Source organism: Desarmillaria tabescens (genome assembly GCF_030435595.1).
Source record: "Desarmillaria tabescens strain CCBAS 213 chromosome Unknown EV420scaffold_66, whole genome shotgun sequence".
Classification (NCBI taxonomy): Eukaryota; Fungi; Basidiomycota; class Agaricomycetes; order Agaricales; family Physalacriaceae; genus Desarmillaria; species Desarmillaria tabescens.
The window spans coordinates 170,572-198,142 of NW_026848365.1; the positions used below are offsets into that span (position 1 = coordinate 170,572).

Consider the following 27,571-nt stretch of genomic DNA (forward strand, 5'->3'; position numbering starts at 1 on the left):
ATTTGACATCATCCTTCACAGTGGTACTGATGGCTATTCCAGCGAAAGGGTTGGTTTTTCCTTCCATCTTTGCATACATGTTGCACAGGCCCGGTTTGAGGAGAGGGAACACATTGAATGACCAGTTGGACCATCCAGAGATCTGCTGAAACTCTTGCAAGCTTCGACGGTTTGATGCAGCGAAGTGTCGGAGTCCCAGGACTAGCTTGGCCTTTGAGTCTTCCAGCATGGTAGCTGTCATCGCATTTGGATCAACGTCAAACCCTATGACTGCGAGCTGCAGGCCAAAGAGCTGTTTGGGCTTGCTGTGTGGCACTCCAAGGCGGTCCCATAGCTTGAGTAGCTTTGTCTGATTTGAGGGATAGAACTCGTCGTAAGGCTCGTAGTATTCAAGTTTTCCCCATTCATCAAATCCAAAGTCGTCGTCAACATAGCAGCCTAGATCCTCAATCTTCTCAACATTAATGGCTACCCAGGTGACAAGGCCATTGACGCTGTACCAAACTCGGTAGGAACCCCTCCCACCAAAGTTATTGTTGCAATCCACCGTCCTGACAAGTTTTTCCACCTCCCCAGCAGCTTTCTGCTCACTGGTTAGGTATCCAGTCATCACCACTTGCTTCAGTTGCCAAAGCGGATGCATAGGACCGAGCCGATATGCCTTGGAGACGTCGGACTTAAAGACAACAAGCACTTTGCGGGTGTTTTCTGGAGACCTCCATTTAAAACGTAGTATTGCAGAGAAGAGTGTGTGCAGGCTGTCGAGTCTGGAACCAGCTATGTCTGCATGCTGAATCATTCGATTGGGGGCATAGGTTCCTGCCGACATGTTGGATACCATCCTGAGATCCTCAGAGTGAGGCTTCAGCACCGCATGAACCGGAGTGCTGTACATTCCCGGCAGGAGATCGGGACCAAAAGGTTCAGAGAATCGTCCGGCAGCTATTTCTTCGTCCTGGTATCTGTGAATGAACTCCTGTTCCATTGCAGATCAAGGACTCATTCTCGCATTGTCCCAAGTGAGTGGAAATTCTCCTGAAGGTTGAGTATCTGCCCACAGCCAAAAACCCTCCTTCAGTGCCGTTACCACTGATTGCATGAATTCCTGATTAGGATGAGACTGCAAGGATTTTTCGAACTCGTCAATGTTGATCGGTGTCGTGACTTTGAACAAGTGAGGATATTCCTCAATTGTTTTGACTGCCTCCGCATTCTCGTATTCCTTTGCAGGAGGTCGCAGCACTGGTAACTCAAACTCCGTGCAGCCAGCGGTCCGGCTCTTCCCGGTGCTTGTCTCTGAGAAAACAAAACCACGCCGGTAGCATGGAGCAAACCCTGTTCCTTCTCCTTCCCATTCCCCTCCCTTCATCTTCCTCTCGAACCTCCCCCTTCCTTCCAATGCCTCCACCCTCTCCTTACACTCTGCTCGGGCAAGCGGAGATGAGGTGTCCTCCCTTGCAGCTTGAGCAGACATGTCGATATCTGCATTTTCCATTGGCAGATGGGCAAACTCCCACATTCCATCTCTGGCAAGCCTCGAGGTTTCGCGCATGCTCGCTGACTCGCTTTCTAGATCGTCCCTCTGCATGACTCTCTTCAAATTCCCGGTAACCAGTTCCTGAGGTAGAGATGTGGGAGCGCTCAAGATCTCTGAACTTGTCTGTCTTGGAGAGGAGGATATTCCTGCACTGTCCGATGCAGCTGCAGATGGCACGATCGAGGATGAAGACATGGTTGTGGAGTGGGACGGCGACGGTTCTGAACAGTGATGACATGTACTGTTGGTAGAGAGAGAGTTCCCGGTAGCAATGCAGGAAAGCAACGAGGATGGCTTGTGTATAGGTGTGCCAGGTTGTCGTCCACTCGTCAGCAGTTTTGATATTTCTTTTCTGCTCCGCAGGGTTTGAGGTGTTTTCTGAGAATCGGAGAGCAACCCCTTCAGATATTTCATGAGTTTGTACTTTGTTGATTGAAGTGGAGTGCATGGAGGCAAAGACAACATCGAGGTTGACTGCTTTTCCAGCCAAGAGGGAGAGCCATTGCTCCTCAGGGAATTCAGGACACTCGGGGGAATTGGTGATGCTATGCCTGGCTGCCTTGAGGTCGAGGGTGTAGTTTTCAATGAGTGTGAGGGTGTGTTGGAGTTCTGGATGGAGGAGTGCTCATCTAATCTCTCCAACAGGTGCCCATGGGAATTGGGACTCATTGATCTGAGGCCGTTTTGCTGGTCTCCTTCCTTCCTCATCATGATCTTCCTCATCAGAGTTTGCTCCAGGATCGGATCCTCCTCCATCTCCGGCTTCTTCGTCATTCTCTTCTTCATGGAAGTCAGTGGCCTGTGGTCATCCCAGTTGTCCCTCTTCCTCTTGATTGCGAGCTCTGGCTCGGACTTGGCCTTCACCTTCATGGATGAGCTCTCGTTGTTCATTCTCACAGTTGTCGAGCATCTCAACATAGATGCGGAGGGCGTTATTGAAGTTGTCATCATGTCCTGGTCGGGCATTGAAGAACTCAGACAAGACACGGTAGTCTGACTGCGGTTCAGTGCAGAACCTCGTGAACCCGGTTCGAACCCGAACCGCACCTTCAGGTTCAGGTGCGGTGCAGGTTCAGGTTCACTGTAGCTATGTGGGTGCAGGTTCGAGGTTCGAACAAGGCCAGATGGGTGCACCCAAACCTGAACCCCGAACCACTATACATTTTTAACTGCTCTTATTAGGACTTTTATACATATCTTTGAGATGCCTTTCTGTACTATTTATCATTTAGGTCTATTTCTGGTGCATCTTTTCTACTTTGCACCTCCTTTGGCCATGTTTGCGATGGAATTGAGTCATGGTTAGCGTTGGTGATGTCATACTCATTGATGAGTTCACTCATATCTGGCCTTAAATGACATTTATTGGGTGATATACTATAAGTTGAATAAATATACAGTATAATAGACATTGCTAGAACTATCCCGCCCTGCTGTACAGCATCCAGCCTCGACTTTCTGTCTGCTGCTGCATCGGGAGGTGCAAACCCGGTGCACCTTGAACCGCACCTGAACCTGCAGGTTTGGTCACATGATCGCACTGAACCGAACCTGCACCTGAGGTTCAGGTTTGAGGTTCAGGCAAAAGTGCCCGAACCTGCACCGAACCGAACCCCGGTCAGTCTAAGACACAGAGGATTTGGGCGAGGACATCTGGCTTAGAAGTGTTGGTACTGGTGCGGAAAGTCTCGATGATAGCATCGCACTGAATGGTGACCTGCGCCTGGGGAGCATCCGGTCTAGCAGGTGAGCCTTCCCGACTGGGTGTGTGTCGGGCTCCAGCGGTCATGGATGTTCGCTGAGTCGATCCTCCAGAGGGCAGTACGTTACCAGATGTTTGGGATGAGACATTACTGCCAGAGGACATAGCAGGGATTTCAGAATAAATTGAGTCTTTAGACGATGGAATAAGAGTTTATTCAATATGCTAAAAAACACGAAAGCTCTGTCAATTCAATGAGAGCGACCTGTAAGCTGAAGGGAAACCACTACGAGAAGAAAGAGACATACCTGGTGATTCAGAGAGAGTGATAAGCATTCCCACTGAGACCGCCAGGTAGATATAGCTCGGAAGAAATGAGAGACATGGCGAGGAAACTAGAAGCCCATTAGATTCTGCTGTGTCTGTATTGTGCCACGTACTCACTGGTGAGATGGATGAGGGGGCTCCCATGGGGAGGCTGAGACCACATATGATGGATATGGACAGTTACGCGCTGAGGGAGCGGCCGACTCAGACGCCAATTAGACTAGTGTAAATAACCTTTCTTTAAACCCAATAGAAAGATCAAAACATCACGTGAGAGATAAGATAAGATAATATGTAAGCGTTCAATTATCCCCAGCTGCGAAGCAGCTTTTACCCCCCACGAAGGAGAGTGGGAAGGGGTCTGGATGACAACGGGATACTGAGACTTGAATTATACGATATCAGAACCTACGGAAACACAGAAATGTTATACTATCCACGGATTCTGTCCCGTTTGCAGTTTCTTATTCCTCCGCTTGTAAATCGTCCGTAACAGCTGAGTACAGGCTGCGCAGAAAAACATGATGGCCGCATTTGTGTAATGACCGATTCAATATCCTGGCGCGTCACTTGACTTGTATATAAACACTCCTAACAAGGATGAGCAGGTGTGTGAACAGAATCGACGAACGACATACCAATGACCTGTCCCGCCAAGGTAACTGTTGTAGAAATGGCGATGGCCAGGGTCGTTGCATTTGTATCCCTTAGGTTGCCGGTAAACCAAGCCGTCGCAGCCCCCGAATGCATGAAGGCAAACATCGATCCGAAACAGAGCAGCGTGTAACGCGCTTTAAAGGCTGTTGGCGATAGGATTCCTAAAATATCCCCCGGTTAACTTGATTCAAAGATAGAAGAAGCATAGGTGTACCTTGAGCAATGAACGTCACCCCTGCTAAAATTTGTGAGAGTAGTACACACATTGACCACGCTCGATACTTGTCTGCCACCGCTGACAACCCTACGGTACCTACAGACGTGGCAGCAAAGAGCGGGATGACAAATAGCTGTGCATTCCTTCCTTGGTATCCTAGTCCACTGACAATTGTCGGTGTGAAGAGTCCTATGGCGGCCGACAGGACGAAGGAAACCACAGCAAACAAATAGTGCAAATACAGTCGCCCATCTTTCAACGTCGACTTGGCACCATCCCAAGTTATCTTCGCATGCCCGACAGACTTGGAGGACTCGTGTTTCATGCGGCGGATGGCGAGAGCGTGATCGTCGTCGGAGAGCCATGTTGCATTCTCAGGATAAGCAGGTAAGAAGAGGAACACGAAGATTGCGAGTAAGCATGCTGGCGCCCCTTCAATAAGGAATAGCCATCACCAACCTTCCAAACCTCGAACACCATTCAGACTGCCGACTCCGTAGGCAACGCTTCCACCGAAAGCGGCTCCAAGAGGTGTAGATGCCATAATCAATGACATACGAACGGAACGTTCTTGAAGGCGATACCAGCTAGGGTAAGAAAGAATTCAGAAGCAGGAAGGAGGAGATAGTACAACCGTACAATGTGGAGAAGTAGATTATGCCAGGTGCGAGGCCTTCAGGTCTGTGAGTTGATTACTCCGACAGTGATAAGAAACATACCTGCGATGAACGCACCTATTAGGAGACGTAGAAGGAGTACAGTGATGTAATTCTGTGAAGCGGCCATAACCATGAGGGTCGCTCCCCACCCCAGAGTAAGAAATGCGAGCCAATATGGCGGTGAGAAGTATTTGAGCATGTAATTCGACGGAACTTGGAAGAGCGTAACTGTGAGGAACGGAGCAGCGGCAACGGCATAAAACGTGTGCGTGGTCATATGCAATACCTGCAGGAGGGAGTCGCCGGTGTCGGTATTGAGGGTTATAGCATTTCCCTAGTATGAAACGGCTCTCTTAGCCATGATTAAAATCTAAGGGGGTAGATACGCACTAGATCATTTGCTGAGACACTGGAGAGAAGGAGTATCAGAAAGAAAATGGGAATGATCCGAAGGTCGAGGTGCCTGAGCAACCTGCAACGACACGGTTCAGAATGAACATTAGAGGGAAAATCTATGCGCCGTACCTCTTCTCTGCAGCTACGTCTATAACGTCGTCGCCGCTGACAACCCCAGCTTCACCACCTTCCTTGTCAGCAGCCACGGTTGGTGTAGCGGACAGATGAGACGCGCTACCGGGAGGAATAGCAAAGGGCGTCATAGTGGGAGCAGAGAAAGGGTAAGGGTGATTCCGTCGCGAACATTGACTGGTCTTTATACCCTTCGAAATGTTGCTTGCAGCTGTTTGGGTCCTGGACGTTGACAGTCCGGGGATCAAGGGATCGTCGTATGATGACGCAAATGACGCACCTCGTCATAACCTGCCATCAACTCGCGAAGCTACAGTGTGACAAAGCTGCCTTGTTCACACGGTCCAATTTTTTTAGACCCGAGTTCATGCCGTTTTCAGGTTTTCTACATTCAAGTTTAGTCGATTGCGATCCTTCATTAAAATGGACACGTACTGCACGATATGGTTCGACGATATGTAGACATCCTTGTTACACGTGGACCTTCATCGATTTTGTTGTTGTTAAGTCTCTTCGTCGAACTCTTGGTGTATGCGTTGAACAAATATGACAGTGTAATGGTGCGTCGCGAGTCAAGAGGTGTTATGGCAAGCAATTAATGCACCTGCCTCACTGCAATAAAGAAAAATCACTCCTAAGGTCCCCGCTCATTGATAAGAAAACGGAAGGCTGACATTCATGTTCCTGGAGCCGTCATAGACTTCCTACAAGTAGGACCGTCGATGAAACCCAGCGATTTCGATGAATTATTCAATATCGGCAACCTAGAATGGTGTATTAAGAGACTCAGTACAAGGAATAGACCAACCAAGACCTTCATATCGTCGTCGAACTAATTATACGCAGAGTTTTTCCGCTGCAGTTTATAGTCCATCCCCGTATTTCAGGAGAGTTCCAACCCTAGGTGTGGCATTTACTTCAGAAAAGCGAGCTTTGCAAGAAAGTAAACCATTACCGGCGGGGGACCAGCAACAACCATCATCGGATTCCAACATGTGGGTGTGGCCGTGTAACAATCACGCGAAATGTTGATACACAGACTTCCTCAGTCGTACGACGAATGTGTTATGGATCTGCCGAAATCCGGAGATGCGAGCACGAGGCGAGGAGTGGTGATCGAAGTGAGGTAAGAGTAATTAGGAATGATGTACGTCGTTAGGGAATATAATGGATTCCAGCGAGGGTTCGTGAGGAGACCTGAGAGGTCCGGTTTGCGAAATAAAGGAAATCAGTAAGCGCGAAGCAATTACTGAGGGAAGTGGCCGGTAAGCACGGAGCAATTACCGATATAGAAAGCCTGTAAGCGCGAAGCTATTACGGGCCGAGGGTGAAGGCAAGCGCTAAGCGTAACCTTCGGGTTGGTGTCAGAAAGCGCTAGGCATATCCAACGAGTTGTTCAGCAAGCGCTAGGCATAACTGAGGGTTCACGCAGTGAAGGTGTCCTTAAAGTAGTAGATTGGTAAAAGCTTTTCAATACAGTTATTTACCGGTCAATGAAACAGCAAAACTGGATATTTACTGTAGGTTCCAATTGGTTGGGAATTTTGACTAGGTTTGAATGTAAGAATGTGTAATACTATACAACAATAAGATACAGTAAAAAAAAGATGCTCAAAGGTGCGAGTACAAGTCCGTTTTCACAGCATTATCGTGGCGTGGGTATTCTAGGCTATTTTGAGTCATTGAAACAGTCCGGCCCATATACCCAAACCTCATTAGTCAGCTACTCGGAATCGCTCGAGTGCTATAGAAAAGTGAGATCTCCTTTCCAGTCTCTCTCTGATATACAGCCTCAAAATCTTTGCAGATTTTTCTTGCACCTTTCCGAGGAGCACCAGGTAGTTTGACAAGCTCATTCTTGTATGCAATCATTTGCAATGACTGCCTTTTCCATTAGCTGGTCATGGCATTTGTGAGCAATCTGACACTTTTTCGAGTTTGATTTGGCATGTCCAGGCATAGTAAAAAATTGAACAAGAGGAGAAATAAAGTTCGGAGGCAGCAGGGCAATAATGGACGCATTGGACTGTCAGACTGTCCATCAAAGGTGATGGCTTGGCAGAACCGCACTTTTATTTATGCCCTAGACTCCTCAGATAATGGCCGCTTGGTCTCAAACCTGTCACACAGGTTCTTCAGAAGGTCATTAACATTATTGAGGCCTTTGTGGGTGATTACATTCAGATGGAGGACACACATTTCCAGGTCAGATTTTGAGTTCATGAGAAAATAGATATTTTTAGAACAGAAGCCTCAATTTCTCGGGAATATTATTCATGTCACATATGAAGAATCACTGCAGAACATGAAGATACAATACACATCAGCAATGTAATACAAGTTGATGATGAAGGATGAAGGGAGGGAGAGCAAGAGGCTAAGTGTTTCATTGAACCATGGTGTTGCAATGACCGGTAAATAACTGTACAATGTTACCTACGAGTTTATATACTAAGGAAATATTAGAGTCATTATTATTCTATAATGTTCCATAATATTCTAGTATCAATACGAAGAATAGAGAAAGTAAGAGAAAGTACGAGCGAGTCACTACTAGGACCGAGAAGGCCGAGTTCGGGCATGTGTTGACTCATGCACCGAATCAGTGGATACCCAATATCCATAACAGAATGAGCTTATCAGATGTGAAAATTCGCTTCTGGTCCGTGCAAAGAATGCAACTATTCTAGCAGAGAGTAAGTCATAGTACGTCAATGAGAGACGGTCATTACAGCAAGGGCAGACAACGTATCCCTGTATCCTGGTGCAGTATTCTTGAACACGCTTGCTACTAGAGACGCACAGACTTCCGCAGTGATGCACAGATTACTTATCAGTGGTACTCCTCTGCACCCGTAGATGTTTATAATGGCATCTAAAAAAAAACCAGAAGACGTTATACCACTGTGGTGTGTCGCAGTTCCAGTCAAACATGGTGCTCATTGCGTTCAGATGCCAGGATCCAAGCATTCATCGAACTGACTGATATTGTAGCTCAGGACACTGCCCTACAACATGGAAGACGGTAAGCAAAACTCGGGAGAGTGTAGCCGTCGATGTCATGATAAAGTCTGGTAGCATTGCTACTCGTATTTCGCAGTTAGGCCCCTCTCTAAGGCAACGACATACTGCGGACAGTTGTCTCTGATCCCTGCCGGTTCCGTAACACGCACGGGTCACCTGAACCCATGACGCGTCAACTCAACACTGGCGCACCCCAGCCAGGTATAAAAACAAACCAGAGAACCTCTTTATTCTTCATCAAACCTGGTGCTTCATCTCTGTATTGGCCGGCCCAACTACAGATCCAACTCTCTCCTCATACATTCAACCTACTCCCAACAACCCATCCTCATCTACCATGCGCATTTCTGCTGTTCACGTCATCCTCGCCATGGCACTTTCCGCGTATGCCCTCCCAGCAGTAAGTAGACATTCTGATCAAAGTTTCCCCTGAGTTCATGTTGCTATAGACGTCGCTAGGCACTCGTCAAGGAGACGTTCATGGAGGCGGGAACAACCATCCATCAGGCGACGGCGGACAGGGATTCAGCGGGAATGGTGGTCCTCCCGGTGGCGGTCCGGGACAAGGACCACCAGGTGAAAATCATGGCAGCCAGCAACCTAGCCAGAATGGTCCTCCAAGCGGTCCTCCGGGGATGAACGCAGGTCAGGGCGACCATAACGGTCAACAAGGTCAACAACCCGGACAGGGTCCTCAGAACGGACAACCAGGACCCCCTAATGCACAGAACGGTCCTCCTGGGGATCAGGGAGGTCGCTTTAATGGCCGAAGCAATCCACCGCCAAGACCTAACGGTCAGAACGGTCCTCCTGGAGGTAACGGAGGTCCCGGTCGCCAAGGATCCAATGGACCACCCGATGGTGATCATCAGCCTCAGGGAAATCCGCCAAACAGCCAGGGAGGACCACAGGACGGCGGTCACCCACAGAATGGGCATGGTGGACCTGGGCAACAGAATGGGGGTGGACCACAGGGCGGTCACGGTGGTCCACCAGGTCAGAATGGTGGTGGACATCGACGAAGCGATTGGTATCCTTAGAGTATCATAGCTTAACCTCGTCTTTGTTGTTCTCAGATCTAGTGACCTGGTTATCCACGATTCTACATCCATTTTTCGTTCATTGTTGTTTGGTCTGAGGGTCCTGGGAAACGAGGGGATTCGTATGATATGCAGGATACAAAAAACCCGGAAAACTAGATACTAGTGATTTTTTTTTTTTTTTTTTTTTTTTGAATCCGATTAGTACGATATGTATCGTGATCCTACACGCTAGCGTATGGTGGGATTATGCTACTTGTCTATGTCTCGCCCTTTTCCTGGTTCTGCGTATCTAAGCGTCTTAACAAACGAGCTTCTCTGAGCTCAGTGCGAATTGCTTCGCGACCGCCTTCCCATTTGCCTCAGCTATGGGGTGATAAGGTGGTGGTTCTATCGCCTTCTCTTCTCGTCATGCTCCCGATGGTTCCACTTCCTTGGCCGCTTTAGTCTGCTGTGTCTTCGTCTTCTACATCAACATCTGGGAAGGTTCCGAATGTGGACTCAAAGCGATGTGTGTCGTTGAGGTACTGAATCAGGTGGGGAATGTTTTCTCGGCGTGCTAAGATGTGCTTGACTGTCATTGCTGTTCCTCGGGTGCCTATAGATCTCTGTAGCGTCTCTCGTTCATTCCGGTATGCTGGGCATCGGATGAGATAATGATGGACAGATTCATTTGGGTATGAGCATTTCGGGCATGCAGGGGATTCGACTCGGTGGATGTTGAAGAGGTGGCGGTTGAGCCCAATGTGTCCGGTACGTAACTGCACCATTATGCTGGTAATTTTTCGCGGCATGGAAGTGGCCAGCTTCCTATACCGGTGTGCAGCTCGCTGAGCAGTTGCTGAGTCAATATGTCGGAACCTGGAGTAGCGGGGTGATTTCCTCCAAGCCTGGTCAGTGTGACGTTTTTGCTTTGCGTAGAACTCTCGGAGTAACGATGATTTGTTGTAGGGGATTGGTTTCCGTAGTGGCGCAGGAAGTTTCTGCAGCTCACTACCATCGCCTCGGGCTGCCGCTTTCGCTTCTTCATCTGCCGCTTCGTTCCCTGCAATGCCTTGATGTCCGGGTACCCATCGAATCTTGATAGAGATGTTGGGATGCTGCCTTAGTACCATGTCGATGCGTTTGTGGAACAGATCAAAGATGTGATGGGATGGTGCTGGTTGTGAGAGAGTTGTTGCCCGAATAGCGGATGTGTTGTCGATGCTGAACGTTGCACTTCCCACGTTCGTCATGCTTCGGAGTGGTTCTGTGCATAAGGTTAGTGCTAGACCTTCGCCTTCATATACCTCGTGCTCCTTTGCTGAGCCCACCCTCAGCCTTAATGTCTTCATCTTCCTCCCACCTCGAAATATCACCGCTGCAGCTCCTATACCGCCATCTATACCTGATCCGTCTCCGTATGCCTTTACGTCGCTGTTGTCCCTCCTCTCCATTGCCATTGCCTCCTCCATTGATTCCGCTATCTCAGTCTTAACCCTTGATTTCCAGTAGGGCGGGAATCGCACTGCCTTGATCGTCTCCATTTTGTCTGGTTGGATGTTGAAATCCCTTGTCAGTTCGTGTAATGGGGACCGGTGTCTTTTGACATATCTGTTTGCTGCTCGGCGTATGGGTCTGTGGAGTGGGTGTCCAGGGGGTAGGCATGCCATGCGTGTGAGTGCTCGGTGATGATATACTTCCACCTGTCCTTGCATGGGAAGCAGGTTGGCATGTATGTCTAGGACATCTGCCGCCGTTGTCCGCATTCCTCCTGTTATGAGAATAGCTGCCTTTCTCTGGACAGAAGACAGACAGTTCACTGTGCGGATGCTGCTTTTCCCGTCTTTTCTCTTCTTCTTCATTCTTCTCTGTGGGTTTAAGAATACATCAGCAGCATATAGAATTCGTGGTATCGCAAAAGAAATATAGGTTAACCGCATACTTTCTCTGGTGACTCCTGAGCTCATACGTGCGAGGCGTCGGAATTGCGTTATCCAGTCATCAGCCTTCTTTATGGCCGCTGCTCCCTGTTCCTTCCATCGCAGTCCCGCATCAATGTATACTCCGAGGAACTTTGCAACTGGTTTTGGCTGTATGAGGTGCTGGCCAATCTGGATTGGCGATCCCATGTCTGGTTCTCGACGTTTGATGCCACTTCCTGATTGGGAGGTTGCTTCTCGTGTTTTTGGCGTAAAATCAATGAGTTGGAACTTTGCTATTCCATATTCGCAGTTGTGCTCCCTCGCCCATTCGAGGATGCCGGTCTCCCGTTCCATTATGTCCTTGACTTTCTGATGTGTCTCTATGAAGGTCTTCCCTCATACTAGGATGGCTTTGTCATCGATGAATAGGTATCCTTCTTCGTTCTTCCTGAGCCGCTTTATTACGCTTGAGTTGTAGATGACATAAAGGATCTGCGAGAGGGGGTCGCCTTGATCTAGCCCATTAGCTATGTCAAAGATGGTAGATTTGAAGTCATCAAAGGTGAGGACAGTTTTGCGCCCTCCGAGTCTCCTTTGTAGCCATTCCGTGTATGGAGCGGGTATTCCTAGCATCAGCATTTCATGCACAAGCATGTCAACATCTACGCTTGGGAATGCTCCTTTAACATCAAGGAATAGGACCGTTACAACCTCTCCTTTGTGCCATGCATCTTTGATGGTTGAGACTAGCAGGTGAATGGAATCTGTTGTACATCGCCCTGGGCATCCACCGAAATGTCTGTCTGGGAGCAGTCCCTTGAACTCGCACCAGGAGACAAGGTCTTGGTTTAGGGTCGCGTGTAGGCCTCTGCCCCATCCATCAGATAAGATGATGGGTCGATAGGCGTTAGGGTCCTCGTAGTCTGACTTCCCTGGTTTCCGCAGAATGATCGTGTTTGTTGCGCTGAGTGTTTTGGGGTACTCTTCCAGAGTGAATGTTGCCCGATATACTGGTCCTATATGTGGGGCTAGAAGGTCAGCGCAACGTGACAGTACACAGTTTGGTACTGTGCCCGGCTTAGTAGCCTTGAGGGGTTTCATCCTTCTGAATGCCCGCTCGATCTGTTCATCTGTAATCAGATGGAATTCCCATGCTGGTGATGGGTATTGGGTGTTCTCCGGTACCGCTGTTACAGCTGGTTTGGGAGGGAAAAAGGCAGACCGAAATACATTACCTTTTTCTTCGTTTTCTTGTATTCTCCGAGTGGGCTGTCCAGAGGCTCTGATTACAAGGTCTGGGACTCTTCCTCGCCCTCCGTCTGATGTTGGCTGTGATATGAAGCTGCATATTTCCCAAATGTTACTGCTTCCTGCATTTTCCAGCCATTCCATCCAGCATGTTGTCTTTGCTTTGTCCATGGCTTCGGCGTATATGTTGCGCAATTGCCTCCGCTCCTCGTGGATCGGGTGGTCTGGGAACATCCTAAATCCGTATGCTTTTTTCTGTACCTTGCGCAGATGCTTGCGTAGGACTGTCAATTCAGATGTCCACCAGCGTTTGACATACGGACTTGGTTTGGTCCATGGGACATACTCGTCAATGACTTTTTGTACGATGTCATTGAGATCTCCTAGCGTCTTGTACATTTGTTCTTTATCTTCAATTTCGCATGGAGCAGGGAGTAGGTTGAGTCTTTCTTCGAGGGTGTTATAAAACTTCTGCCATTCAACTTTGCGAAAGTTTCTGCGGGGTTCGAAGCTGCTGCGTGGGGGGGATATGTCGATAGTGGATCTGATGGGGAAGTGATCGGTCCGTGGTGGTTGTGCCGCATGATCTACGATACATTTGATGAATGCAGGTAGTAGTTCATCGGAGCAGAAGATGTTGTCTACTCGTGTATAATTGCCTGTAGAGAAGGCACGGAGTGTTGGAATGAAGGCTGGGAGTGGCATCTTTAGATGGTGATGGCCAATGAGCTGTAGAAGGTGGCCTGCCCGTTTTAGGGCTGCATCTGTGAATAAATGTGAGTTGCGTGGCTCATCCCATAGTGGGTGGTGTGCGTTCCAGTCTCCGCCACATATGAAGCGGTAGGGTAACCCTCTTTCATCTTGTCTCCGTGTTGTGAATTCCTTCAGCAAGGAGTCGATGAGCTCCCATGCTTCCATAGAGTCGCTATCACTGTATATGTTCACAATGATGAGTGACTCTGTCGGGGTCCGCAGAATGATGGCGACGGCATCTTGGGTTGCTATGGGAATGCTAGACCATGCGTTAGTGGAAATGGAACGGTTGATTAGAGTCAAAGCTCTCGTATGAGAGGGGTCCTTTTCGTGGTCGGATGGGTATACTACCATCCATCCCTGTGTTGCCCTTGATTTACCTTGCTTGCTGATGTAGGGCTCCTGTATCATGATGATGTCGTCGTCTTTCTCGATTTGGTGTAGGAGGCACAAGTGGGCGAGTAGTGATTTGTTGACGTTGAGTTGGTATAGTTTTAGCCTTGCTGAGTTGCCTGTAGTGTTAGTATCGGGTGTGTTAATCATGGGTCAACGGGCGATGTTGGTGATACTTGTTCAACTCTTGTTCCTCCGCTGACATTCCCTTCGGGTATTTCACCATCCTCTGCCCATGATGTTCTGTGTACAGATGCTGCACTTGCTGATCGCTGGCTCATTGCCAGAAATTGATTGAGCGATGGTTGCTGGTATTTGCTGGGTCCGACCAATGGCGTTAGGTTGGGATTTGGTTTCTTCGTCTTGGTCTGTTTTGTACTGCCACCATCTTTCCGGCTTCGAGTTGGGTGAGCCGAAATCATAATACTACCCGAGGACGTAGCCATGACTCCACCTTGGGAGTTTACTCGTTCTGCACTGTTTTTGTCTGCTCCCTTATGGGGGCGCGCATTTTCGTCTCGTTTTTGTACATCATTGGTAATCCACGTAGCAGGGTCCTCAGTAACGAAATATTTATATTTTGACTCGGGATGGCGGCTGCGTATAACATCTGTAGCTCTAAGAAAGGAGGGACAAGAGTTACGGTCAACGGCTCCATGGCCTGTGACTTTACAGTTCACGCAATGGAATTTTTTGCGATCCGTGACTGTACAGTCTCTCGTCGCATGACCACCTGCACATCGTCCACATTTCGTAGTATTTGGGCATGTCTTTGCATCGTGGTCACGAGGTAATATTGAACATTTGACGCACCTGGATGCATCCGGCAACTCCTTCTTTGCCTGGAGCTCTTTACCCTCAATGATTATACCTTCTCGTATCGCTTTATTTGCTTGTTCCCGTGAGTCAAAGCCTACTACCAGGTGCGCCTCTCGTTGGCCTTGTTGGTGGTGTTCTGCCGGTTTGAGGAATCGTATGCTGCGTATTGTCCCTGTATCGAGTTCGCTGCTGGTCTCGATGTTGCGCCATGTGTCCTCATTCTCGATGTCGATTGTCGTGGGCGCAAATGGGACAATTACGCTGTTCAGCTGCAGGCTGATGTTAGTTCCTTCGCCCGCTGCTTTTGCCATGTTTTCTAAGGCTGCAGGTTCTCGCAGCCAGGCTGCCGCCTCGTCTGAGTTGAGGGTGTAAATTACACCCCCATTGGCGAGTTTGCGTGCTCCGACGATGGAGATGCCATCTGGTACTATGTGGAGTGTTCCGTTGATAGTTGTCGTGGCCATGGATAGTGCGTCATTGATTTCTTTCACCAGCTCTTTTTCGCTGCACTTGTCCATTGCCGCTTTTGCTTCGTCCGTCGTAGGTTTAACGATGACGCGTCGGTTTGCCAGCTTTGCCTTTGCAACAGCATCAGAGTGGCGTGGGTCAGTGAATGGGTTGGGTTTAGCAGCGATGTTGGCATAAGAGAGGGGCGTGGATTGAGGTTGGGATTGGGTTGGGGAAGGGAAGGGTATCGGATGGGGTTTGACATTGCGGAGGTCTTCTACGACGGATTGGAGGGATGAGACGTTTTGCTTTAGTTCCTGGAGCTGCTCGTTGACTGCTTCGTCATTGATGTTCTGGATTTCTGCTGTTGTTTTGAGTGTATTCGATGTCTCCTGCAAAGATTTAAAGTTGTCGTTCATCAGACTCGCAAGCGCCATCGCGTCTTGGGCTGCCTTATACTCCCCAAGGTCCATCCATGCTTCTAGGATATCGACTGCATTGGCTACGGTGCGATGTTGTTTCACCGTTAAGGTCTTCGTCGGTTTCATCTCGTTTTTGCACATGTGTCGTAGCACGGCCACGACATCGAACACAGCACTCACAGCAGTACCTTCTATCTCCACCGCTCTGCCGTAGTCTTTCACTATGCCATCTGCCGCTGATTCTAACTTCTTCATGTGCATCTGTTTTGCTTCCATCGTTTTTGATGATGGCACCGTATTGAAGCTCGTATCGCCGAGCTCGTCTGGTGGTTCCGGAGTTTTGGACATTGTTTTGTATGTTATCTTGCTCGTAGGTAAGAGAATACAAGCAGTATATACGCGTGTCTATCCTCGTACGCCCTCCTGGTTCCCTTCGAGCGGTGCTAGCGGACCGTGGGAAAATCTAGGTGGTGGCTGTAACGGATCAAGAGGCGTCCTATACTAGTGATTAAAAGCCGGTCAGCTACTAAATGAATAGACGGGTTCATGGACGTACCAAATGTCTGCGCGTAACAGATGTCAAACATGTCTTCATTTCGGAATTTTGGGTAGATTCTCTGCGTAGGGCCCACTAGTCTTCGGTTCCGCCGAACGGCAACGATCGAGAGCCGAACATGCGAAGAATGGAACACCGAAGCAGTGCGATAACCATCTTTTCCCTGCACATTACCTCTCCGTGAGGACATGTTTTCAGCAAAACTGGAGAAATGATTAGTCACGGACTGTACACTGAAGAAAGGAAGTACCTCAAGCTTTGCGGGGCAGGAATCACACTGTGAACAACAGAAATTCAACACGCCGTCGCCGAAGGTGCGTGAACCCAAAGCTTGCTCGTAATGATCCTCGCAACAGGTTCTGTTCTCTATAGCAACAAGGTTTCTGCGCGCCAACAATCTTTCTCAACCAACGAGCTCGGGCTTCAACTTTGGAATCACCGCGGTTCCAGAATATGTGGTCAACAACATTGGGATTTGCCTGCAGTTCGTGACGACCTGGGAGGCGGTAGGGAAAGCGGGAAAGACAATCTGCAGTGAACCATGAACGCTATCTTCAGACGGCCACGGAGAAGTGATGACTTCAGAGTGTAAAAAAAATCAAAGCTCTGCTGCGGATTCGGTCGATGGTAGCCACTGCGTATCCCCTGCGACGGAAGTCTGGCCCTTCATTGTCGAGTATGGCGAGCATCTATTATCTCGCAGGGAAATGTTTACAGTCCTTTTAGAAGCTATACATGAGCGATGAGGTACTTGCGAGGAGGAAATGACGTACGTTCTGTCTGATGATCGAACCCGTCAAACCATACGCTAGGATTTGAGATGCCACCCTCTGTAGGACACCCAGGAGCTTCATCGACCAGAAGATTTTGGAGCATGGACTTCCACGTTCCCGTCCCTCAGAAGTTGCTAGGCGTGCCTAGGGAGCGGCTAACTAGGGGGTTTTCAATTCGGTCCTGATATCCATGTCGGTTTTCGCTAGTGCGATTCGACGGCCCCCTGCTTGTTCGAGCGTCCCGCCCCACATCCTTCGTCGCCTCGGGGTTTGCGTTGCCTCAGAAAATCGCGCCTATCGATGTCACGTCAGAAAGCGAGATATTCGTCGCAGGTGAGAAGACGCACGAATCGAGAAGGTAAAAAAAAAAGAGGGATAGTGCCCCGCCACTGCACATTTTTCAAACCTCGCGCAACATCTGGGTAAAGAAAGCCGCATGAGCAACTAGCACATGTAAGAGGAGATGAAATTTACCATTTATCCGCTGCTAAATACTTCTTCGTGACGCCGAGAGAGGGAGTTGAGAAATATCGCGAGTAATAATTTTGGACGGTGTTGGTTAGGGACAGAGTTGTTACTTGTTTACCTACACCGGCCCGGATATCCCGTCAAGCATCACTACACCGTTTTCCAGTTTACCCTTGCGCTGTCCTAAACTTAATGTTCGAATGACTTGCTAAGGTAGGAGCTTTGGGAAAATTATATCTACGCGACGCTTGATCCTCCGAAAAGACTAAGGAGTAACCGAAGAGTGAAGCTTCTCTGAGCTGCAAAGAAAATCGAGTTGTACACCTAATCTACAGACCGACATTTGGAAAACCATTGGTATTGATATTACAGGTTGAGAATCTGATAAACGAAAAAGAGAGACGTAAAAACCCAACCGTATCAAACGATCCAGGGTTTCTGTCCAATATCCAGATACCTATTCCTCCTTTGATAAATCAATCTCAGCAGCTGAACACATACTGCGCCCGCCAACAACACTGCTCCGTTGGTATAATGCCCAGTTGGATACCCTGGTGCTTCTCTCGGAAAGTATATACGAAACCCTGGAGAGGATGAGTCGACGAATTAGAGAGGATAAGGGAGAAATCTACCCGTGAGCGATCCTGCTAGTGAAAATACCATATTCAACGGAATAGCCAAAGTCATTGCATTAGTGTTCCTTAGATTGCCAGTAAGCCAAGCCATCGTCGACGGATAAGGCATGAAGGTAAACATAGATGCAAAGCAGAGTGATACATAGCGCGCTTTAAAAGCTGCTGGCGGTAGCGCACCTAAATTGCGTCACTCAGCTTCATTCAGAGACGCATACATACGTATTTAATGTGGACGTACCTTGAACAATGAACATCGTCCCTGATAAAACGGATGACACGAGTGTACACAATGACCACGCTCTGTACTTGTCCGCCGCGGCGGAAAGTCCCACCGTAGCGACGAGCGCCGCCGCAAAAGGTGGAACAGCAAATAACTGTGCATCTCGCCCCTGGTATCCCAGTCCGCTAACAATCGTCGGCGTAAAAGTCCATATGCTCGCGACGGGTATAAAGCAAGAGATGCCCAACAAATAGTGCAAATAAAGCCTCCAATCTTTCAACGTTGACTTGGCGCCCTCCCAAGTTATCTTCTCATTCGTCAAAGACTTGGAGGACTCGAGCTTCATTCGACGAATGGCAAGAGCACGACCGTCATCGGAGAGCCACGTTGCATTCTCGGGGTAAGCAGGCAAGATGAGGTATATGAGGATTGCTAATAGGCACGGTGGTACGCCAACGAGGAGGAATAGCCATCGCCAACCTTCTAGGCCTCGAACGCCATTCAAACTCCCGACTCCGTAAGCAATACATCCACTGAATGCGGCTCCGAGAGGCGATGATGCTGTTAAAAGCGATATACGAAAGGAGCGCTCTTGGAGGCGATACCAACTGGAGAAAGGCCGATGTAGTATTGAGAATAGGAAGAATGGAATAAAAGGGACGACTATACATTGTGGTGATGTAGACCACGCCAGGTAGAAACCCTAGTACGCTTCCGTGAGTGGCTTGTTTCTGTAAAGCTACTGGTGACGCACCCATGTCGAGCGCACCCAGAACAAAACGCAGAATGAGCACCATGATATAGTTCTGGGACGCGGCCATAATCATAAGGGTCATTCCCAACGCAAGCGAGAGAAAGGCAAGCCAATGTGGTGGTGAGAATAATTTGAGCATATAATTCGACGGAATTGCAGAGTGCATGGGCGACAAGCGAAGTAGAAATCACAACGAGAAATTGGTGCCGGGTCATATGCAACGCTTGAAGGAGAGAGTCACCGCTGTCGGCGTTGAGGATGATGACATTTCCCTAAAGAGAAGATATCTTTATTAGTCGATAAACAAGGTCTAGGGAGGGACACACCAAACTCTCTGAAGCCAAACTGGCGAAGATAGACATAAAGACGAAGAAGGGAAGGATTCGCAAGTCGAGCTGCCGCAGTAACCTGGTACAGGGTTCAGTTTGAGCCTTGGGTGGGAAAAGTCTGCCTCGTACCTCTTCTCTGCAATGGTATCTATGACGTCGTCATCGTCGTCTTCAACGATTCCAGCTTCCCCGCCTTCTTTGTTAATTACCACAACCGAGGTAGCGGGCGGAGGAGAAGCGCTGTCGAAACCAAAGGGTGTCATAGTGGGACCAGAGAAAGGGGAAAGAGATCCCGCCGAGAACGTCGACTGGCCTTTATACCAACGGAATCGTTGCTTGCAACTGTTTGCATACTAGACGTTGATAGCACAGAGATCAAGGGATCGTCGTATGATGACACAAATGACGCGCACCGTCCTGGATATTAATAGCTCTAGGTCCGATCGTGCATCGAGCGGGATGGAGCAGCCACATGGACCTACAGACATCCACATGCAGGTACTAGAAACCTTGCTGCAGTCTACCAAAACACTGCCTGGCCCTACTTGATACCGACCCGTACCAATAGCGCTGTAGCTAGCATACGACTATTACACATCAGAAAAATTCTTTCCAGAAAAGACCTATCGCCAAACCTGCAGTAGCTCAGCCTGACAGCACGTAGAATGAGGCGCTTCGATTAGTCCCAACTTGTCAATGCCTTCGGACCTTGCCAAGTGATTCAGTAGAGGTCGTTGATTGCGCGACGAGGTCTTGAGGCCTTGTATGTCCTGCGAATTTATGATGATATGAATAGACTATTTCGGCGAGCAAAGCGCTCGGGAGAAGTATACCAAGTGATAGAGCATCTGAATGAAATTGCACAAATCTTCAATACAAATTCATAGCACGCCGGACCCTGACATTCACGGTGAGAAGGCGAGACTCAGTAATATGCAATTTCACGCACCTTTGCCGTCCTCCACTCCGTCGACTTCATTGGCAAGAGCCAACCACCATCTCAGACTCTCAGTTCCAGCTCATAGGTACCACCACGTCACCTGTCGTCCGCTTGAAATGTTAAAAGATGTTTTAGGCTCATCAGCGATAAGTGTCGTCCCATGACTCGAGTCCCCTTCTTGCTCGGTGGAATTCGCACTGTTTGGGTAGTGCCAGATCTTCTGAGTAAAACCTCGTGAATTAGAAACAGACATTTTTCAGTGAATAGGCAAAGCATACAATGTAAATCAGAGAAAATGATCCAATGCGTAGCAGCAATAGAGCCTCCTCGATTTCACATTCCTAGCGCAGTCCTTACGGGAGGGGCAATAACAATGCATCTGGATAGGAAATAGGCATAAGCTAGCCTCGAAATAGACAGAAGCATACCATCTCTTGCCCTTTAAATTACTCTGTGTTGCAGAAGGAATCGCAATCAGGTATCCTACCATGGTGGTGGTGGGTTAAGAAAAGAATTGTGACTGTCACAGTGACATCCCGACGGCCCGCTGTATCCGAAAGGGCGCGCTGACTCATCAGCGCCATTGTGCCATACTTTTTTTCAAACTTCTTCAACTCGGTTAGTCTTGGGCAGCTTTCTCCATGAATAAGGCCTATAGAATCTGGACTCCATATAAAGGGAGTTTTCTGCACATTCTCCATCTATTTTATGTTCCTAAACGGAAGAAAGGTTGCACTTCGTCTCTCAGCATCCAAATGACGAATCCAGCACCTTGCAGGCTTCTTTGCGGCTATTTCTTCGCCATTCTCGAGGTTGTATCTCTCAACCCCTGATGATCGAAGCGAACAAGTTGCAAGGAACAGAGAGCTAAGAACCTTTTGTCCGGGCCGAGAGCTTTCTTTTGTTCTTCAGACGCGATCTCTGCTGACAATTATCGTCGCCCTACTGCACTACTTCGAACCAAAATATATCAATAGATATACTCCTTCATCTCGACGACTTGATATTTTCCTCCAAAAACAAATTCGGAATTATTTCAATCGGGCGCTATGTTCTCTCGTCGCCACCTCCCTTCGGGTGCCACTCCCTACCACCCGGGTGGTCAAAGCACCGCCCCGTAATTACTCAAAACGGCTATTCTTGCCAATTGGTACTCAATTGACTACGACCAATAGCCATAAAAGCGACATCCTGTCAACCATTGTCCTCCACATATGCCCAACGAGTAAGTCTGTCCATAAAAGTCAATATCCCGACAACCAATTCACCATCCCTCGAAAACCGTTATAAGGCGGGGCATCCCAGCATGTTTTCCCTCATCCTTCGCTGCCTCCCTTCCCCTTCACAGCCTACTAGTCCCTTGTCCCGTCCTTGCATTACCCATCCTCGACCAAGATGCCTCGCGTCTCCTCAAATAAATCGAACGTGAGTACCTCTTCCTTCTATATCGGGCCCAAGTGGCAGCCCAATTGTCCCAACGCTGATGTAATCCCCCCTTACGCAGAAGAGAGTCCAATGCAAAGTTTGCTTCAAAGAATACGCCGACGCGACTGGCCTTAGCCGCCACTCCAAGATCCACCGCCCAAACGCTGAAAAGTACGCCTCCTCTCTCTCTCTCTCCAACATACCTTTACTTATCTTCGCATTCCTCAGCCTCAAGTTGAGATGCCCTGTCTGTCCCTATCGCGCCTGGCAAAAAGGCGGCATGAAAGATCATATCCGTGCGCAACAGTAAGCCCTCTTCATTTTCCACTCCCTTTCGCCTTCTCACTCTCTTCTTCCTTCAGTACCGGAGAGAAGCCCTTCACATGCCCTGCCCCAGACTGCACTTACGCTGCGTCCAGTCCTGCGTGCCTCTATCGTCACAAAAAAAAGTGCGAGAAGCTGAACGCTCCTCCCGAATTCATGCAACAGCCACTTCCCCCCAAACAGCTCCTCCCCGCTGTCGACGCTGGAATGCCACTCGAAGAGGTCACCACATCCATGACATTCCCTCAATCGAACGTCGAATCTTGGTCCTCTGAGGACCTCGTGCCATCTTCGACATTATCGCAATCTGACGTAGATGGCATTTTGAGTTCCTTCACGATCTCCTCTTCGCATGCAAACCACTCGCCTTCTCCCGAAATGGTCACCTCGACGTCAGCTACACACGATTCGTTGTTCATGAATACGAACGGCGGCGGCTTCACGGATCCGTTCTTCCTCGACACCACCTTCTCTGTTGCATCACCTACATGGTCGGATTTCGGCTCGCCGGTGTCGTCGACATCCTCCGCTACCGATGAGCGGCTTTCACCCCCCTTCGGCTTTGATTTCGATCAATCCTTGATATCTAGCTTCTCGTGGGACAACTCGATGTCCACAAGCTCGAGCCCGTTGAACTTTGATGTCACCGAGACCCATTTTTCCCCTGACTCTCCCTTCTCATCGACATCCCCCAAAAATGAACGGTTATCACCTGCCCTGTCGTTCGATTCGTCGATGGAGGATTTCTCCTTCTTTCCGTATGAGCAACTCTCCACACCACCGTTCTTCCAAGCGGAGCAATCGTCATCGCCATCGCCGTCCGCATTCGACTTGATGTTTTAAAGCTCGAAGCAGAGCCTGAACTCTTTCTCCTTTGTCTAACCTCCCTTGTACGACACGGACATTCTCTGTTTCATCTCCCTTATTGTTTTTTTATTCATCTAAATCATACCCTTCGCATTAATCCCAATTTTTTATTGTTACTTAAAACAACATTTCTACATTGTCCATAGAATATTGAAAAGATATATCTTTCGCTCAACGAAGCGCCACTAGCTGTCCACAAATAAGAATAGACCGGTATACTAGAACGACGGTTCAGGAGTAACTCTGCAGCGACAGAGAGGTAGCCGCGGAGGATACCCATCTAGTTCTAACGATGATACGCAGATAACATCTGAGCGACCTTAGAACGCCGTAAGGCAGAACGAAGCCTTCGATGTATCCAATTGTACAGTACGAGCACGCGTCTCAGTCTTCGGACTTCTTCATCTCAAAACAATATCTTTATTAACCATACCTCGTCCTGACATGCTTGCGCAAGGTATCACAAAGCCAACGGGTTACGGAGAGCAGATGAAGCACGTTTACTTCAACCTGTCGAGGAAAGCGAGTTCCCTTATGAGCGGGGTAACGCCTGCTAGGTGGTGCATAGGAATTTCTGTCTGGAATTGACGAACCGTGTGAGGGAATTCGTGGGATCAGGTGCGGTTAGAATCTGAAGGTCATCTGGGTCCTTCGGCAGCTGGAGACGCATATTTCAAGATAACAGTGAACTAAACACAGATAAAAAAAAATAGCACGAATGAGATAGAATAATCACTGACATGCTAGGGACCTTGCACGGATGGTATTGCCTTCATCTTCCAATTCTAATACAATATACCTCAGCCCACTCAATTAACCATCGAACATATGATGTTCTATGATGTGTAGTTGAACCAATGGTCACGGAATAAATTCCTTGTAAAGAGACGGGATTCGCGACTCCACTACGCAGGTCAGAGTATCGCCAGAGTCCAGTTGCTGAGGTTAAGCCTGGTCCAAGAATACTGCGAAGCTGGATATGTCAGAATATGTTGTCGTTGCTGTTGGTGTCGAGCTATTTCGATAGTGACATGCTAGTAATTTCACTGACTTGGATGTATATCGCCACTGGATTTTCACTCTCAGTGAGGATGAGGGTAAGAGGGCGAGTACGGTACACCAGTCCGAGTTCCTGACCTGCCTTTTTGGGACTCGCTATCTCTTCTTCCTTCCTTGACTGTCGTTGTCCAAATATATCTCTTGCATTCGTTTACCCGACTTTTTTATCCTCATCTCCATCACCATAATATGCTACGATGTGTTAGTTTCCAGGACCTGCTCTCCTCGATGTTCATGGCCTTTTCATGATTTTCTGGAAATACCATGGAAGCGTTCTGCTCCTGTATGTGATATCTACATCGAAACTATTCGATATCCCTCCAAACTGGTGAGAAAATCGTCCAGAAAACTTGAGAATGAAGACGACAGTTTCTAAGGTGTGTATATCCTTGCCTTGTACCAAAGCTGTACCTAAACGGTATCCATCGCCAGCATAGATGAACAAAAAGCACGGAACTTGACTAGCTTGACTTCGTCTGCATGTATTGTACATCGGTGCGCTGTATGTCCTTCCAACACTTACAGACTCACCCTAACGCCTCCCTCAGCACTTCTCCAAATGGCGTCGATGACGCTCTTGATCTGAACCGCATGCTGCAAGTCGGCATAGTCTCCCACGCCTTCGCCCTTCAAGTATTCTTCCCAGGCCCTACCCTCATTCGTCTTACCATCATCCTCAACTTTCACCTCATCACCATTCACCCAAAGCTGCGTCGGTTCGTACACCCCCACATAAGCTCCCAAAGGATTGTCACTCTCAATCCTGATACTTCCTTTCGTCCCGTCGATAACCCATACAAGCGGAGTCGCAGCTTTCACATCGGCAGGCGTCTGGAAGCCTGCACGCCAGTGCAAGCTCATTACCGCACCGCTCTTTAGCGTCCCCGATACAGCTACCTGCGACGGACCATCAGCAGGGACAACATCGCCGGTGGGCGCGCCATCGAGATTGACTACTTGGCATAAGGCGTGCTGAGCAACTGCGGTCGCGGATACGGTATCAATCGGTCCAAGAATACACGTGAATGCCTCGAAAAAATGGCCTCGGGGATATCAAGAAGTGTTGCACCATTATCCTTCTTCAACACGTATTCGTGTCCTTTAAACACTGTCGGTCCCCACGGCGCATACGGACCGGATATTCGCGATGTCTACCATCAATGAGAAGGACATTATGCGAGATTACAAAAGTTCACGCACCATGCTCGTAGACAAAACATTCCCGATTTCCCCCGCCTCGACTAGTCTCTTTACCGTGCGAAACAATGGGCTCTGTCTGGCTTGAAGTCCAACGATCGTCCGGATTCCCTTCTCCTTTGCTAGGTCAGCGAGGAGTTTCGTCTCCTTCAATCCCCTCCCAGCCGGCCACTCGATGAAGAGATCCTTCCCAGACTCAATGGCCTTTGTGGCATTCTCTACATGATTAGGTGTGTTCACTGACACGGCGATCAAATCAAGGTTGGGATCTGCAGCGATAGACTCGGGAGCGTGATACCCCTTCACAGTGGTTTCGGCCGTGGAATACTTCACTGCACTTGCCTCTGCAGACGTGGGGTTTGTGGTGGATACGGCAAGAAGCTTGTAACGCGACGAGAGAGGCGGGCAAGAAGGGGAGGTACAAGATTAGTAGATGCCCATCCTCTGGTTGATAGACCGATAACTCCCAGGTGAATCGGTTCTGTCATGGTGGTCGAGAAAAGAGAAGAGTAATCTCTCGCCTTTATATTACCGTCTCTAGGGAAAAGTCTTCACGGAGATTTCGGTGCGTATTAGTGATCTCTTTGATATCCCGAGATTGACGGCGTCCGTTTAGTCATTCAGCTGGTATTGGATTGACAAGCATTATCCTGAAGACCACGTAACAGTCAACGGCCAGAGCCATCCTGTGGGTCGTTGAGTTCACAAGAATTCATGTGCATGTGTTACTTCTCTCAAGCGGACCTCTTTCATACGACGGCCAAGCACGCGAATCCGTCATGAGACTCCGTTTGGAACTCTCATGCTTCTTTCTCCGGGTGACCAACTAGGATGGCACTGTTCATCCATGGCACCAGCACGTCGACGTTCGAAACATCCCATGGCTCCTCCCGATATTACTCTGTTTCGGTCGGGCAGACCCTCGTTCTACCTCATATATACCACCCAAGTCTCTTCCTTCCACGTAGCAGTTACTATGCGCTTCTTTTTGCTTGGATGCGCTTGTCGACTGGTCTTGGCACAGTATGTACATCCTTTCTCGTGTATATTTCGTGATGACATATCAATCTAGAGTCGGCCCGTACTGACCTCCCTTTCACAAAGAGATAGTAAGCACAATTGGCCAATATCAGCCCGTTCGAAGCTCACTCTTCCCGTAGCCCGAGGGAGTTCGTACATCCAGGACTACTCCACATGGCCGGTATACTGTCTCCTTTCTCACGCCTTTGTCTATAATGGACGACCCTTAACAGACGACTTTACTCGTATCAAGAAATACGTCTTCAAAGAGCCCACCGAGCCAAGGGTCGTTGCGTTTGCCGACTTTTCTGCAAATCGCTTTGCCCAATCCGATTATACGATGGCTGGTCCAGCGAAACGCTTGCAAAAGTCGAAAAATTAGGCGGGAACTTTGGTGTAATTGAAGCGCTTGCTAACAATAGCACTGGATCGATCCCAGCGTAAGATACGCGCAAATCTTCCGTGTATGAAGATCGTAAAGAGGTGAGAGCGGTATTGGAACATCATTGTGGCGCCAGCGTAGCAAGAGATCTGCCCGCGTGTCTCGCGCCCTTTGAGGGTGTCGTTCTCGAAGGGAAAATTGGGTGGCACAGATTTTGGCGGTTGTATAGGCTCTGAGATGTCACCCGTACCACGGGATAATGGACTGTCGGTTCCTGCCATTTGCTGATCTTCATCCTCTAACTCCTCTTCATCGTCTAAGTCAATGAAAGCATCGTCATCATCATGTACCATCAATTCTGTCTGCATCTCCATAAACGAGTGATCGGCGGTCCGGCTCTCTGGCATATTGTCAGCGTCGTACACAGCGATATCAACTGCGAGATTACCACAGTCTGCGTCTGGGTCACGGAAATTCCCAAGTTGGGGACGCATCGAAAGGTATTCTGGTTTCGCTGTATCCATGGGTAAGGGCCAATTATCAAGAGCCGTAGTCTACGCGTGGAAGTGGTCAGCCAATAAAGTACACTAACTTATAAAAAGGACATACATATTTCTCGTACATCTCACACTCTGAAATATTTGCCATAGAAATCAGCCGATCCTGCTGGGACTTGGCTGGCTCCTTTTGTCTGAAGCTTTCTGGGGTGGTATCGTTCCAAGGCATATGCTCCTTCACAAATGCCTCTGCTGAAGGACCACAGATGAAATGACCACGCGTTTCGGCAGTGATCTCCAGGTACCGTTGTTGGATTTCAGGCGACTCGATGGAGGACTTGCTGCGCCCTTCGAGGGCAGTCCTAGTGTGATTCATGTCCAGAAGTAATACAGTCAAAGTCAGCAGCGATAGAGATTTCTGGGTGTTGGGATTTGGCAATCCGGCATC

The 27,571-nt window shown here is 48.7% G+C and overlaps 8 protein-coding genes across 8 annotated transcripts; 2 read left to right on the top strand and 6 right to left on the bottom strand.

The window, feature by feature from the left end:
• Positions 1 to 3,976: 3,976 nt before the first annotated feature.
• On the bottom strand, positions 3,977 to 5,295 carry EV420DRAFT_1579241 (MFS transporter). Its single transcript, XM_060474580.1, has 6 exons — positions 5,160 to 5,295; positions 5,080 to 5,113; positions 4,900 to 5,027; positions 4,438 to 4,872; positions 4,205 to 4,384; positions 3,977 to 4,073 (listed from the first exon to the last, which is right to left on the bottom strand). Exons 1-6 carry the CDS (start codon positions 5,230 to 5,232, stop codon positions 3,994 to 3,996), a joined length of 930 nt encoding a protein of 309 aa, XP_060324188.1. The 5' UTR covers positions 5,233 to 5,295; the 3' UTR covers positions 3,977 to 3,993.
• A 1,996-nt stretch (positions 5,296 to 7,291) lies between these two features.
• On the bottom strand, positions 7,292 to 7,590 carry EV420DRAFT_1579245 (uncharacterized protein; the record flags this gene model as incomplete). The annotated part of the gene is given in 2 exon segments (XM_060474581.1): positions 7,292 to 7,496; positions 7,507 to 7,590. Coding segments are annotated over 2 exon segments (227 nt in total), but the record flags the coding sequence as incomplete, so codon positions are not given.
• Positions 7,591 to 8,988: 1,398 nt separating this feature from the next.
• EV420DRAFT_1485471 (uncharacterized protein) lies at positions 8,989 to 9,691 on the top strand (the record flags this gene model as incomplete). Its single annotated transcript, XM_060470220.1, has 2 exons — positions 8,989 to 9,051; positions 9,101 to 9,691. The coding sequence occupies 2 exons, from the start codon at positions 8,989 to 8,991 to the stop codon at positions 9,689 to 9,691; spliced, it is 654 nt and encodes a 217-aa protein (XP_060324190.1).
• Positions 9,692 to 14,531: 4,840 nt separating this feature from the next.
• EV420DRAFT_1341148 (uncharacterized protein) lies at positions 14,532 to 15,267 on the bottom strand (the record flags this gene model as incomplete). The annotated part of the gene is made up of 1 exon (XM_060468934.1): positions 14,532 to 15,267. A coding segment is annotated over exon 1 (588 nt), but the record flags the coding sequence as incomplete, so codon positions are not given.
• A 2,453-nt stretch (positions 15,268 to 17,720) lies between these two features.
• On the bottom strand, positions 17,721 to 19,993 carry EV420DRAFT_1579254 (MFS general substrate transporter). Its single transcript, XM_060474582.1, has 9 exons — positions 19,826 to 19,993; positions 19,542 to 19,765; positions 19,410 to 19,491; positions 19,233 to 19,355; positions 19,084 to 19,135; positions 18,999 to 19,032; positions 18,348 to 18,937; positions 18,107 to 18,286; positions 17,721 to 18,058 (listed from the first exon to the last, which is right to left on the bottom strand). Exons 1-9 carry the CDS (start codon positions 19,904 to 19,906, stop codon positions 17,895 to 17,897), a joined length of 1,530 nt encoding a protein of 509 aa, XP_060324192.1. The 5' UTR covers positions 19,907 to 19,993; the 3' UTR covers positions 17,721 to 17,894.
• A 1,674-nt stretch (positions 19,994 to 21,667) lies between these two features.
• EV420DRAFT_1579258 (uncharacterized protein) lies at positions 21,668 to 23,360 on the top strand. Its single transcript, XM_060474583.1, has 4 exons — positions 21,668 to 21,777; positions 21,857 to 21,948; positions 22,006 to 22,083; positions 22,140 to 23,360. Exons 1-4 carry the CDS (start codon positions 21,748 to 21,750, stop codon positions 22,942 to 22,944), a joined length of 1,005 nt encoding a protein of 334 aa, XP_060324193.1. The 5' UTR covers positions 21,668 to 21,747; the 3' UTR covers positions 22,945 to 23,360.
• Positions 23,361 to 24,546: 1,186 nt separating this feature from the next.
• Positions 24,547 to 25,712, bottom strand: EV420DRAFT_1649846 (uncharacterized protein; the record flags this gene model as incomplete). Its single annotated transcript, XM_060478368.1, has 4 exons — positions 24,547 to 24,980; positions 25,049 to 25,178; positions 25,228 to 25,605; positions 25,647 to 25,712. 4 exons carry the CDS (start codon positions 25,710 to 25,712, stop codon positions 24,547 to 24,549), a joined length of 1,008 nt encoding a protein of 335 aa, XP_060324194.1.
• A 747-nt stretch (positions 25,713 to 26,459) lies between these two features.
• Positions 26,460 to 27,544, bottom strand: EV420DRAFT_1084066 (uncharacterized protein). The gene is made up of 3 exons (XM_060465740.1): positions 27,236 to 27,544; positions 27,075 to 27,180; positions 26,460 to 27,026 (listed from the first exon to the last, which is right to left on the bottom strand). The coding sequence occupies exons 1-3, from the start codon at positions 27,497 to 27,499 to the stop codon at positions 26,623 to 26,625; spliced, it is 774 nt and encodes a 257-aa protein (XP_060324195.1). The 5' UTR covers positions 27,500 to 27,544; the 3' UTR covers positions 26,460 to 26,622.
• Positions 27,545 to 27,571: the final 27 nt, after the last annotated feature.

Coding starts and splice junctions, on each gene's coding strand:
- EV420DRAFT_1579258 (XM_060474583.1), top strand. CDS start 21,748: ATGCCTCGCGTCTCCTCAAATAAATCGAAC. Junction 21,778..21,856: donor TCTCCTCAAATAAATCGAAC/GTGAGTACCTCT, acceptor CCCCTTACGCAG/AAGAGAGTCCAATGCAAAGT. Junction 21,949..22,005: donor CACCGCCCAAACGCTGAAAA/GTACGCCTCCTC, acceptor CGCATTCCTCAG/CCTCAAGTTGAGATGCCCTG.
- EV420DRAFT_1084066 (XM_060465740.1), bottom strand. CDS start 27,499: ATGAATCACACTAGGACTGCCCTCGAAGGGCGCAGCAAGTCCTCCATC. Junction 27,181..27,235: donor GTGAGATGTACGAGAAATAT/GTATGTCCTTTT, acceptor TTCCACGCGTAG/ACTACGGCTCTTGATAATTG. Junction 27,027..27,074: donor TGACCCAGACGCAGACTGTG/GTAATCTCGCAG, acceptor ACAATATGCCAG/AGAGCCGGACCGCCGATCAC.
- EV420DRAFT_1579241 (XM_060474580.1), bottom strand. CDS start 5,232: ATGGTTATGGCCGCTTCACAGAATTACATCACTGTACTCCTTCTACGT. Junction 5,114..5,159: donor AATAGGTGCGTTCATCGCAG/GTATGTTTCTTA, acceptor ACAGACCTGAAG/GCCTCGCACCTGGCATAATC. Junction 4,385..4,437: donor GGTGACGTTCATTGCTCAAG/GTACACCTATGC, acceptor GGGATATTTTAG/GAATCCTATCGCCAACAGCC.
- EV420DRAFT_1579254 (XM_060474582.1), bottom strand. CDS start 19,906: ATGTGGATGTCTGTAGGTCCATGTGGCTGCTCCATCCCGCTCGATGCA. Junction 19,492..19,541: donor GATACCATTGCAGAGAAGAG/GTACGAGGCAGA, acceptor ACCCTGTACCAG/GTTACTGCGGCAGCTCGACT. Junction 19,356..19,409: donor GTTTGGCTTCAGAGAGTTTG/GTGTGTCCCTCC, acceptor TCTTCTCTTTAG/GGAAATGTCATCATCCTCAA.